General features: G+C 55.0%; 1 protein-coding gene across 1 annotated transcript in view; it reads left to right on the forward strand.

The window, feature by feature from the left end:
• IMPA2 (inositol monophosphatase 2) overlaps positions 1-10,837 on the forward strand; it is a 28,073-nt gene extending 17,236 nt beyond the window's left edge. Inside the window, exons 4-8 of the mRNA XM_065890448.1 lie at positions 1,345-1,390; positions 3,123-3,231; positions 8,735-8,843; positions 9,437-9,588; positions 10,722-10,837. Coding sequence (XP_065746520.1) covers positions 1,345-1,390; positions 3,123-3,231; positions 8,735-8,843; positions 9,437-9,588; positions 10,722-10,837 — 532 coding nt within the window. The remainder of the gene's footprint in view (positions 1-1,344; positions 1,391-3,122; positions 3,232-8,734; positions 8,844-9,436; positions 9,589-10,721) is intronic.
• The last annotated feature ends 1,806 nt before the right edge of the window (positions 10,838-12,643 follow it).

The raw sequence follows: 12,643 nt of genomic DNA on the forward strand, positions 1-12,643 counted from the left end.
AAAGCCTCCCACGAGGACACTTGTGCAGCCCCAGAGCTGGTTGGCCTGGGCTCCTGCCCCATCCCGGGTCCCCATCGGCAGTTGGGGGGCCTGTGGACCTGCAGCCCCCACCAGCAGGACCCGTGGGGAGGGCCCCTCCCATAGGTGAGCCAGCCGCCTGCTTCCTTCCTTACAGTGAGAGCGGCCGGGGTGTGGGGTCCTCAAATGGAGCATTTATGTGTAAGTGTGGAAAGTGATTCAGCGCATCAGAGGTGGTCTTTTAGAGACGGTGGAACAGAGCCATCTGGTGACAGCAACAGTGTCATCAGACTCTAACTAGAGCATGACACCCCTGGGGAGTCCTGTGGGACCACAGGGCTCCCCTCTGGGTGTGTATCTCTGAGTGGGGCTCCTGTTCCTGTCCCACTGTGTGAGGGTGGTAGGCACAGAACGGGCCAAGCCCTACCATGGACAAAGGCCACATGTCCACCCCAGGACCAGAGAGAGAACCTGGACGAGAGTGTCATTTGGGAAACAAGCTGTGAGGCTGACCCTTAGACTCCAGACACAGTCCAGGGCCGTCCAGGGCTGTGGTGACCCTTGAAGCCTAAAGGCACTTGGGGGCCTCTGGCCACTGCACCTCGGACAGGACCTGTCCTGCTTGTGTCCAGCAGCACTGGGACTAGAGCAAGTGGGAAAAAGCCTTCTGAGGGCGGGAACCACAGCCAGGCCCGGCCGTGGCGTCTCAAGAGCCTCCCCATGGAAGACTGCAGGGGACATCACGGCGCAGCCTGGGCAAGGCTGGGTCCCGAGTCTCCTGGGTTAGAAGCAGCCCTTCCTTGTTCCTACTCGTTAAGCCCTAACGATCCTCACATAAAGGAGAAATCGTTCTGGAGACGTAACCTGTAAACCCGCAGGCAGGATGCGAGATCACCGCCTGCCTTCCACGCAGTGGCCACGCCTGCTGTCCTGCGCGAGGCTCACCCAGGGGTCACGGCAGGAGGGACGCGATTGTCTTGGACCCAGCCCCTCGATGGATGCAGGAGCCAGGCCCCTCTGTCCCTTCAGCCTCTGAGAACCAGAAAACTGATTATTAACAACTCTCCACCAGGTCCTCCGTGGTCACTGTTGAGTCACGTCCGTCCTGACGACGGCCAGCACTGTTGTCTGTCAAGGTCGCTGTCCTACATGTCAGCTCGGCCTGCTTGTCCTCGAAGCGCTCAGTGAAATTGTGGGAGGTACTTTTTGACAAAACAAACCCAGCCACGCTGTAGAAGGGTCCTCTGCGCCTCCAGCCATACAGAGGCTCCTGAGTTTGCACGCGTCCGTGTGTGTCACCGTGTAAACCATCTGTCTTCTCTGCAGGTTCCCGACAGTGGCAGTGAGCATTGGGTTTGCTGTGAACCAGGAGGTATGTGATGAGTGGGGCCTGGCCACGCGGCCCCTTGGGTGTTGTTTATTCATCTTGCTTCTTGGTTCCAACCTCAGTTTTCCTCTCCTTGTCCTCGGCCTTCATCATGATGAGTAAATCCAAGCATGTGTTTTCAAATCCAAGAAAGTAAACAAATGCAAACCAGTTTGGGGTGTGTGGGTTTGGGGCTCCAGCCAGCCCTCCCCCTCGGTGGCCGTTTAGCGATGCCGCGTGGAGGGGACGTTCTGGACAAATGTTCCCAGTTAGTCTCCATCTGACCCCTGGGGCGTGTGATCGAGTCACACACAAAAGAAACTCCTATTTTTGGAGGACATTTCTAATCCCAGTGTTCTATTCTTCATTCTCCTCTAGCTGTTGGGTGAGAACATGGCTGTTGCGTGGTTCCCATATACCCTCGGAACTGGGCCATATCTTGGGACCTGCAGAAGAGGCTGGATCCAGGCTTAAGCTTTATTATCCAGTTTCAGCGATTACACTTAGGAAAAGCCTTACCTTCGTTGCAGTTACTACAGTTACACTTGAATAGGGCAGGGGGCCAGGCTGTGCGGAGGGAGCCCTCATCAGGGCACCCTCAGGGTTAGCGCAGATTCTGGGGCAGCAGAGTCATACCCGTGAGAAAGAACTTAACTTTTGAGGTGAAGATAAGCAAGAGCCTTAATGTTGAGATCTGGTGAGGGAGTCAGTTACTCACTTGTTTCTCTGTTAAATGTGGTCATTGAGATGAGCAAGTGAAGCAGGAAGCTCGGGGCCCAGGGGCTGTTCATCCTGACGGCAGGGTCTCTGACTGGCCAGACCGAGGCCTGTGACGGTCCGGGGTGTGCGCTGGGTACACGTGTTCTGGCCTCGTCATGGAGGCCCTGGCTGCCTGCCGCAGTGTCTCAGAGGCCGGCCGGTTCCAGGACTGACCTGGGCTTGAGAAGGGGGGCAGTCACGTGCTGACTGGAGGGGGCACAGGACCTGGGTGTGTGCTGACTGGAGGGTCTTCCCAGAAGTGAGCCCTTCTCCTGCCTGCCCAGACTTCCCTTGGGCGTTTGCGGGGCTTCTCCTCGTTTTCTCTGTCCGTTGGCAGCCCCACAGGCCAGGCACGCGTGCTATTCTTAGCCCAGGACGGCAGGGAGTCCGGGAGGAGAGGCAGACGGGCTCCGGGTGTAGGGAGGCCTTTTCCCAGCTCCCCTCCTCTCGGCACTGGCTTGTGGGGACTGAGGCCGCGGGCCCAGTGATGTGTGCGGTGAGGGAGGGATCAGCCCCTCTGGTGAATCACGTCTCTTCCTGGGCCGCCCCAGGCTCTGTGATGCTCTTGGATCTCCAGATGCATTCTGAATTCTTCACACGTCAGCAATTTTGAGGGTTTCTTGTGGGGTTTGATTGGAGTCACAAGAGCCTTTTTTTCCCCTCCCAGAGAAAACAAAAGAGGCCTTTTTGAAGAAGGAAGCTTTTTCAGTAATTTTCAGTTACTAATGCTTGATTATGATGTCAGTTTAAAATATAGTTTTATTTGTTTAAATATATCTTTAAATATAGTTATTTAAGAAAAGAACATTTGCTTTCATGTCCAGGTCTAGGTTTGAATCCAGATGCTAATTTTTTGAGTTCCCTTTTGAAAGCTAATTTCCATCCATGGTCCTTGTGTTAGTGGTCACAGCTAGAGCTGCATGGCCTTCGGTCCCTGTGTCACATCCTGTATCTGTTTTCTGTCCTGCCCACCCCACAGCTGGAGTTCGGGGTGATTTACCACTGCACAGAGGAGCGGCTGTACACGGGCCGGAGGGGCCGGGGCGCCTTCTGCAACGGCCAGCGACTGCGCGTCTCCGGGGAGACAGGTGGGCCCCGCTCGTGTCACGCATTCCGCGAGGCAGTGGTGGGGATCTCCTACCGAGGTCCAGTCTCTTCGGGGACAGCGCGCCCCTGGTGGGCTGGACGTCGAGCCAGTCTGTGTTTCAGTGTGGATGTGGATGTGGCCGGGAGCCTTCAATGGGCCCTTTCTGTTCTGCCCTCACCTTTCATCCCTAATGTGAGAAGGAACCTGGCAACTAGTTCCCGTGTGGTCCCAGTGGGCCTGGGCGAGCTGGCCAGGCCAAGGGCAGGGTCAGAGGCATACTCTGGCCCTCGGAGCCTCTTGGTGACCCGGTTCCCCAAGTGCGGGCTGTGGCTTCCTGGATGTGAACCCACTGCCGTTGGCTTCAGTCCCTGCGAGAACACGGACGGCCGCAGGGGAGCCGTGTCCATGAGCCGTGGTGTATGCACCACAGATGCTCCCTGCCCTTGTCATTGCTGGAGCAGGACCCAAGTACACCGGTGGCTTTTACAAAGGGCTGCTGTTACACTCAGACTGCCTGTAACATACAGTATTGACAGTATGTGCCTAGTTGGCCTGAGAGGTGGTGAGAGGGGTCAGGAGTGTCCCTGCTGCCGAGCTGCCTGCAGCCAGTGAGGAGACAGGCCTTCCAGCCCAGGTCAGGTCCGCTGAGGTCCGGTGAGAGCAGCGCCGTCTGGATCCCTGGCCAGGGTGACTGTGAGCCGTGGATCTGCCAGGGAGATGATCGCCCCGTGAAGGACGGGCGAGGCAGGAGGCCCAGGCCTCACGAGTGTTGGGGGGGAGGTGGGCAGGAAGTAATATAGCAGGAGCTCCAGAGGGAGGGGCCTGGCAGGACCACGGACCGGCCTCTGCCACCACCCAGCCCAGGCTCCTGCCCAGGGACTGTTTGGTTTGGCCACGTAGACAGCAGTGTTGATTACAGCTGCGCCTGCCAGGAGTTGGCCTGCCAGCCAGTTGTGTAACTCGGGGGTGAGGGAACGAGTTGTCAAAGGCCCTGGTGAACTTTGCTCCACATTCATTTGCTGTGACTTGAGGCTCGGTGCCCACGCTCACACCCATCCCAGGCCCTCCACCCATGGGCCTCCTTGCTCAAACACGCTGTCCACCCCCCTCTGCAACGCGGAACCCTAAGTCCGTCGGTGCTTGTGTCCCAAAGCTCACTTGGGATTTTTTAAAAATTCTGACTCATAAAGTCCAGGGTGATGTTTTCATCCCTGGTTGTCTTCTATTTGCCGGGTGACGAGGTTTCTACAGGAGGTGACGGAAAGCTCTCCTCAGCAGCATGATCCTTAGGTGTTGTACAGACCTGGCTTCAAAGCCTGATTCTGACACCTTCCACATGTGACTTGTTAGCTCTGCTCCTGGAACCTCAGTGTTCACGTGGGCGGGAGGTGACGCTGATGACAGCTGTGAGGATCAAATTAAATCCTACCCACAGGGCACTCAGGAACAGCCTGGCGCTGGTGCCCAAAATGAGAGTCATTATCAGAGAAGGAATTTGAATCTTCGCATGAGATCAACCAGCTGTTAATTCTGGGATGCGTTTCTGGAGGAAGCGGTCGCTAAAACAACCACCACTCATCTCCCTGCTTTCCTTGCCTTCTCTTTCCTGTGCTCCTTTCTGCAATGTTTTCAACTCACAAAAACAAAGCAAAGACCACACTGCATAGCGGTAAAGGATTAGATGAGGCCAGAATTTCTTTGGTAGCTTTTTCTCAAAATTCTACCTTGCAGAACTGCAAACACATACAAAAAGTACAGTGAACCCACATGACCCATCACAGCCTGATGTCACCCCTCTGCCCTTCCCCCACGGCCAACCCTACTTCCTCCAAGCTGCCTGCCCCCACCACCCCAAACAACTCCTTGCTACAAACCCCAGACATAATGGCACTTTCTAGCCAGCATTTCAGTACGTATCTCTCTGTCACTTTCTCTTAAATCTTTTCCACCTTTTTCACCGATTTTTTAATTTTTAAAAATTTCAAAAAAAAATTTCCTCCTTTTCACCTTCCATGTCTTGTAAAGCATAATCTATTGTGTTTATTTATTCTCGTTCCTTTAGCTTGACCTTCTTTTCTGAACTGTTTCCTTTCCTAATTCTTTCCTAGGTTCCCTCCCCTCTACTTTTGAGTGATGTTCTTCTTCTGTGGATTCTCCGTTTCTTTCTCTTGCAGCTACTTCTGTTTTGTGGACAGGTCTTTCTGGAAATCTCTGATCGACTGGAGAGATGTTATTCTGCTCCCTATTCTCTTTTTTCTTATGATAATTGTGTATGGGATTCAAACATCATTCTTTTACATTCTTTCTAATTGAAAGAGCTCTGGAGGCCGGTGGTGTGATGGGGTGGGGGGTGAACACTTTCCATCGTCTCGTGGCTCTAGGGCTCCCTCTTCTGCTGTGTTTGTGAAGTGCCTGCAAAGTTGGCCTCTTCCTTGGATGGTTGGCTCTGCTCCTCCCGCAGTGCTACCTGTATCGTCTCCCTCCTTTGCCCCTGATTCCCGTCCAGTGAATTTGGGGTTCACTCCCATGCGTTTCTGCCCAGTGGGTCCTGCCCTGAGAGTCCCTGGAAGGTCGGTTCCGAGAGGTCGTAGTAGCTGTCAGGGGTTCGCCCGCCCACTTGCCCTCTGGGGCCTGGATACGTCCTTGTGGATGTAGGTTTTTGTACATGGTTTTTGTCTGTGGTTTGTGTTTTGCTCTCCCAGCTGCTCTGTTTTCTTGTCAGAGGGGATTTGGAAGAGGTTACATAGGTTTCCAGGGCAGTCTTCTCCAGGATTCTGAACAATACTTTTTTTTTTCCAATTATTTATTTTTGAACATAATGTATTGAGGTGAAGGTCACGTAACATGAAATTAGCTGTTGTAAAGTGAGTAATTCAGTGGCGTTACGTTCCTGGCGCCCCGTGTTTGGGTGGCTCTGGGGTAACCCCTTCCCGTTGGTCACTCTCTGCCTCTCCCTCACAGCCCCCAGCCTTCTTTCTGTCTAGTTCTGGGGTTTTCAGTGAAGTACAGCTAATACTACTTTTCGTGTGAGGAGCTCACGGTCTGCAAGGATCTGGAAGCCCAAGCACGTGTGTCACACATGCCGGTCCGAGGCCATCACGGGAGCTGCACGACCTGTGCTCATGCCCACACTTCAAGGCACAGTCACCTCTTTCCTGTAAGGACGTATTTCAGGGCAGACAGAGGACTTGCTTCTCTCACCTCTAAGTTGTAAAATCTCTCTCAAGACAACAGTGCTCTGATCCTCAACCAGAAAAAGGGTTTTCAAACTGTTGGAAGTCATGGACTATTTTTTCACCCTAAAATTTGTTTATTGAAAGAGGATGCATAGATGCCCTGCTTCAAAATCTATTTGATTTTTTTTTATAGTGGTAAAATATATATAACTTAATTATTGCCGTTCTAACCATTTTTAAGTGTACAATTCAGTGGCATTAATTACATTCACGATCTTGTGCGTCCATTTCCTCTATTTCCAAATTATTTATCGCTGCAAATAGAAACTCTGAGCCCATTAAGCAATAGGTCCCCGTGCCCCCCCCCACACACACCCATGAAGTCACAGAATATTTTAAATTATATATATATATTAGTATTTGATTAAGAGCTAAACTATTATGATAAAAATAGTTTGAAAGGTAATAAAAGTCATAGTAATTGTGGAGAGCTAGTCAGAATTAATCATAATATAAGACAATATTAAGTAGAGGGGATTGCCATTTTTACCTTTGTTTCATTATCTGGGCAAAAGAAAACAGTAGAAAGTATTTTGCCTCAGGTGGCAGAGTTCAGATGACTTCTTAACTGTCTGGGTTTCATTTAAAAACACCGCTGTGCAAGCGTGAGGAAGAGTGGATACACTGTAGCTGGGGGGCGGGGGACACTGGGCACAGAGGTGTCTTCTCACAGATGAAAAACTACGGGAAGAAACCCTTTCTTTGGCGTCATCACCAGGCAAGCTTGAGTCAAGGTCTGGGCCTCACGACCTCCTGCAGGTCACCCACTGCTCCTGGCCCTGTTGAGGTCTTTTTCTTCAAAACAAGTCTTTTTTCCGTGGGAAGGTGCCCTCTTAGCTTGCAGCCCAGTGAGGGTGGGGTCGGGAGGTGAGCTCTGGAAGGCAGACTGGGTCCTGTCCCCGGAGATCCTGGAGCCGCCGCCCTGTGCCCCTCGTGTGGGTAGAGCCCAAGCCGCCACCAGACACATGGCAGGGCTGGTCGCTGGCCCAGCTGTGGTGCCAGGTCTCAGAAAGTCTTTACAATATAAAATGAGAGCCTCCAGTGTGAGAAAAGGGGAAATGGTACAGACTCAATGCCTCCTCCCAGTGGTCTGTCCCTGGTGGGAGGTGACTTTGTGGGAGTCAGGCGGGATTGGGCCCCGGGGAGTGAGGTTACCTATGGGCGTGGTTTTCCTCCACTTCATGGAGGGGATTTGTTCTCTCAACTGAACACACAAGAGTGGCTGATCCTGCCTGAACGGCAAGACCTGACGAGACAGGACACTAGATCTGGATGTGATTGTGTGTGTGGCCAAGAGGGACAGTGCTATGACCCCCGCAATGAGTCAGGCCCGGCCCGCCTGCAGCCACTTTCCTGTGTCTGATGGCCACAGCATCTACCCCCGATGCTGGGGGGTTGCTCCCGAGGACCCCTTTCCAAAGACGTTGCTTAGCAGTCACTTCCTCCGCAGCGATGACGTTTCCATCTTTGTCATCACGGCAGCTAGCGAAAAGCTTTTATTATTATTATTTTTAAAATTTATTTTTGGCTGCGTTGGGTCTCCGTTGCTGCCCGTGCGGGCTTTCTCTAGTTGCGGCGAGCGGGGGCTACTCTTCGTTGCGGTGCGCGGGCTTCTCATTGCAGTGGCTTCTCTTGTTGTGGAGCACGGGCTCTAGGCACGCGTGCTCAGTAGTAGCGGCTCGCGGGCTTTAGGGCGCAGGCTCAGTAGTTTTGGTGCACAGGCTTAGTTGCCCTGCAGCATGTGGAATCTTTGTTCCCTGACCGGGGATCGAACCCGTGTCCCCTGCATTGGCAGGTGGATTCTTAACCACTGCACCACCAGGGCAGTCCCAAGAAAGGTTTTTAAAGGCAGATTTATTTGATGAGGCATTTTTTTTCCCCCAAACATGGGGCGTTCCCAGTTTGGAGTCACTTTGTTTTTATTTGTGACTGAATGATGCTGGTTTCATGAGCCACCAGACCCGTCCGAGTTCTTGCTGGTAAGCGTCCCTGAAAAGAGAGAACTGGGAGGTCTGCCCCCCACCACCCCTGCATCTGGGACTTTCTGGGGCCTGGGAGGTGAGATGGTCAGAGTGTGGCTTCGACTCTAGTCAGCACGTCCTTCCTTTCCCAGGCCAAAAACCTCTGTGGCATCAGCCACCCAGGGATGACACTGAATCAGGCAAACCCGCTGGAGGCGGGTTTGCAGTTCGCTTCAAAGGAAAACCCGACTGCTGGGTGAGAACTGAGCCTTGGTGTTTCTGACTTGGAGAAATTCTCTCCACACAGATCTCTCCAAGGCCCTGGTTCTGACAGAAATTGGGCCCAGACGAGACCCCACGACACTGAAGCTGTTCCTGAGCAACATGGAGAGGCTGCTCCGTGCTGGGGCCCATGGGTACGCGCTCCCCTCCCGGGCCTGGGACCCATGGGTGCATGCTCCCCCTCCCCGAGACCCACAGGATGCCCAGGCCCCACGAACAGCTCGCAGGCTGCTCCCCGGGGCAGGAGCAGTGACACTCGAGCCAGCCCGGTCTCCAGCCAGGAGCTCGTGCAGCCTGTGGGGGTGGGGTGGCAGGGGACCTGTGGGAGCCCATCTCAGCCCCGTGTGCGCCCAGAGCTCAGCGTCCTTCGTGATGACAGTGACGCCCCCCCAAGCCCAGTCTCCCCCGGGTCTGTGCTGTGACTGTGGCCACCCCAGATGGTTTAAATCTAAGGTCGTTGAAGGTCCACAGAGTGAAGGTTGTGTCCTTCAGTTGCACCAGCCACACTTCAGGTGCCACGGCCTTGGGCTGGTGGCTTCGCGGGGCCGAGTGGTCCATCACCACAGAAAGTTCTATTGGACGGCATGGCTCTGGGCCCAGGGCTCAGAATCGAGCTTTTGGGAAGAGGCCCTGGGCTCTTGTTTAGCTCCTGAGGGTGCCTGCGGTGGAGGGGGCGGGCACTGGAGCAGAGCCATTCAGTGTGTTTCCCCTCCTCCATCTCCGCCAGGGTCCGAGTCATCGGCAGCTCCACCTTAGCGCTCTGCCACCTGGCCTCGGGCGCCGCCGACGCCTACTACCAGTTTGGCCTGCATTGTTGGGACCTGGCTGCAGCCACTGTCATCATCAGGGAAGCAGGCGGCGTCGTGATGGACACGTCAGGTGAGCTCGGGCCCTCAGCCCGCCCTCCGCCCCCAGGGGTGCATCCCCAGGACAGACCCGCAATGCCCCAGACAGACAGGCCCCCTCCTCTGCTAACAGGGATGTGTAGGGAGGGCAGCGGGCTAGGCCAGAAGGCCCCTCCTCCTTCCTACCTCCAGGTGTGAAAATAGACCCAGGGTCAGGACGGGTGGCTGTGTTTTCTAAACACTCACTTCCCCGCCGCACCCACACACACACACACAGTCCACTGAGACCACAGAGCAGGCAGCATGCTCCCTGATCCAATGACAAGGATTTAGGTGATAGATCCTAGAGGTGACCTGTTCCTCTGCCTCAGAGTCACCGTGCCCAGTTACTGACCCCATGGGGGTGAGTCCCACAGCGTCCCTGTCCCGGGGACGCCCATGGAGCCTCATCTGACATTGGGGTCCTCTGTGGAGCCCATCATCCCCCAGCTTTAATCCAGAGCCTGTTGCGGAAACACTGGGCTCCGTTTAACTGCTGGCACTGGCGGTGGGCCCTTCATCCCATGATCGCTCCGTTTTTGCTCCTTCTCCTCAGGAGGCCCTAGTTGAGCTTCCGGGAGGGTGTGAAGTGAAGAGGGGTCAGCCTTGGGCATCGAGGCTAGGCAGGCCCGTCCCCATTAAAGACATGTCTGTCCTGGATGTGACCACGCGCACACGCACGCACACACACACGCACACACGCACGCATGTGCACTGAGGTCTCCAGCGAGGCCGTTAGGCCTGTTCACACCTCCAGGAGGTCGAGGGCCTTCATCCTGCCCCAGATACCTGGTACACAGAGCAGCCACATCGAGGGGCCCAGCAGAAAGGCCACCCCCAGCACCCCCCCACCAAGGCCTCCTGGGTCCCTGGAGGCCCATGCAGCGCAGAGTTTGAGAACTGCTCCCTGTCCTGACCTAACACTGTTTGAGCCTCCGGCCTGAACGCTGTACCTTGAGCCACTTTCTCCCAGCGCAGCCTCAGGAGGTGCCGGTCCTGGATGGCACCCAGGTTGGGGCAGAGCGGGGCTGAGGCTCCACCCTTTGGGCTGGCTCAGCCTGAGTGCTGGGCTGATGGGGGTCGTGCCGCCCCCTCCCTAACCCAGACACCCTGTCCCTCTGTCCGCAGGCGGGCCGCTAGACCTCATGTCTTGCAGGGTGGTTGCTGCGGGCACACGGGAAATGGCGGTGCTCATAGCTCAGGCCCTACAGACGATTAACTACGGGCGGGACGATGAGAGGTGAGGGGAGCAGACAGGGCTGCCCCAGGACGGGGCCTTCCTGGGAACCTGGAGCAAGAGTTCCTGATCCCCAAAGGAGCCATCAGGCTGGAGTCCGGGCTGTCTGGCTGAGCCCACGTCTTGGTGACTTTGGTGTCCAGTGGTTCCTCTCTGTAATCTCACGTAGCCTTGTGTGGGTTGGTCCAGCCCTCCTACCGGGGCCGAAACCTGGATCTCACAGGATGTATGTATTGATACTGCAATTGCAATTTTTTTTCCAGAATGCAAATCTCAGGTAATAAGGCTTTCGAACTGCTGATAAAGCAGACTTGCTCTCAGCGACCTCCCCCGCCTCTGCCCATGGTACTTCAGAATGCAATAAACCAAATGATGACTCTCTGCTTGTTTCCCTCCACAAGTGTGTCGCCTATTTCCCCACACGACCCCCAAAATCCACAGGCTCTTTAGGGAAGTTTGCATATGACAGCCCAGAGGTGACATGCTTGCTATCTGCCTGCCGCGGGTGATGAAAACAACTTCAGTAATTATCACGTCAGTATTTAAAATCCGAGACGTGGGTCAGACTGAAGAAAACCAAACGTCTAAAATGCTGTGTTAAAATGTTTTTGTGATCAGTTTAATGAAGAAAATTATTTTCTGGGCCTTATTATTTTCCTCTTTAGGAGCAGGAATTATATATAAGAATAATTCTAATGAGGATATTCACTGGCTGGCTACGGGTCTTTTCTGAAGTTTAAAAATCGAGGAAGTCAGTCTTAGGACGGAGGAAATTCCAGCCCACGCTTAGCTTTCTCCCTCGTGTTCCTAATTTGCAGTCAACAATAATTAAAGAGTATTTAGGGGCTTCCCTGTTGGCGCAGTGGTTGAGAGTCCACCCGCCGGTGCAGAGGACACGGGTTCGTGCCCCGGTCCGGGAAGATCCCACATGCCGCGGAGCGGCTGGGCCCGTGAGCCATGGCCACTGAGCCTGCACGCCCGGAGCCTGTGCTCCGCAGCGGGAGAGGCCACAACAGTGAGAGGCCCGCGTACTGCGAAAAAAAAAAAAAGAGTATTTAGAGCGGCCCTAGCACCTGCTGTCTCTGGCGCCTAAACTCCGGGGCTCGGCCTGTGCAATGACCCAGGCACTTTCACCAAACCACACCCTAGAGAGCCCTCGGCAAGCCCACCGGCCCTGCTCCCCTCTGCGGACACTGCGGGGCCTCAGAGCGCATGACGCTGACTCCCCTGTGCCACCTGCTACTCACAGGGCAGGTGCACTGGGCCCGCTCACGCACCTGGTGGAGCCCAGGGGGCCCCCCAGGGGGTAATTCCCTCCCCAAGCCAATCCCCAGAGGCCTCACCTCCACCTCCCCTTGGGTTACTGATTGATACATTCGCTATCTTTAGGAAGGAGTTTTCTGATCTGATCTGAATGGGGTGACAGGTGATGTCCCGAAAGGCACACAGGTAAAAGGCTCAGACACGTGAGGACTGGGGTCTCCTTTGGGACTAGGGCGTCTCATGCCTGCTGTGCATGAGGACCCACCTTTGATACCCACACGAGGACCGCAGGCTGCATGCAGGTGGGAAGGCTCAGCGGCCACTTGGTGCCCCTGCCACCCCTCGGGGCCTCGAATCTCCCCTGCACCCCGGCCAGTGTCTGGCCCCTCGTTGACCCCCACTGAAGGCACACTGTCCTCCAGAGACCACCCCCCACGCTGGGATCCTTCAGCTTCCGTCTCGGCTCTGGCTTTCACCTGTGGGTCCGCGAATAACCAAGGAGGCTTCTGTGTGGTGGTGTCAGGACTCAGATCCCTGTCTCGTCCTGCCC

Source organism: Phocoena phocoena, chromosome 13 (assembly GCF_963924675.1).
Source record: "Phocoena phocoena chromosome 13, mPhoPho1.1, whole genome shotgun sequence".
In the NCBI taxonomy this organism is placed as follows: Eukaryota; Metazoa; Chordata; class Mammalia; order Artiodactyla; family Phocoenidae; genus Phocoena; species Phocoena phocoena.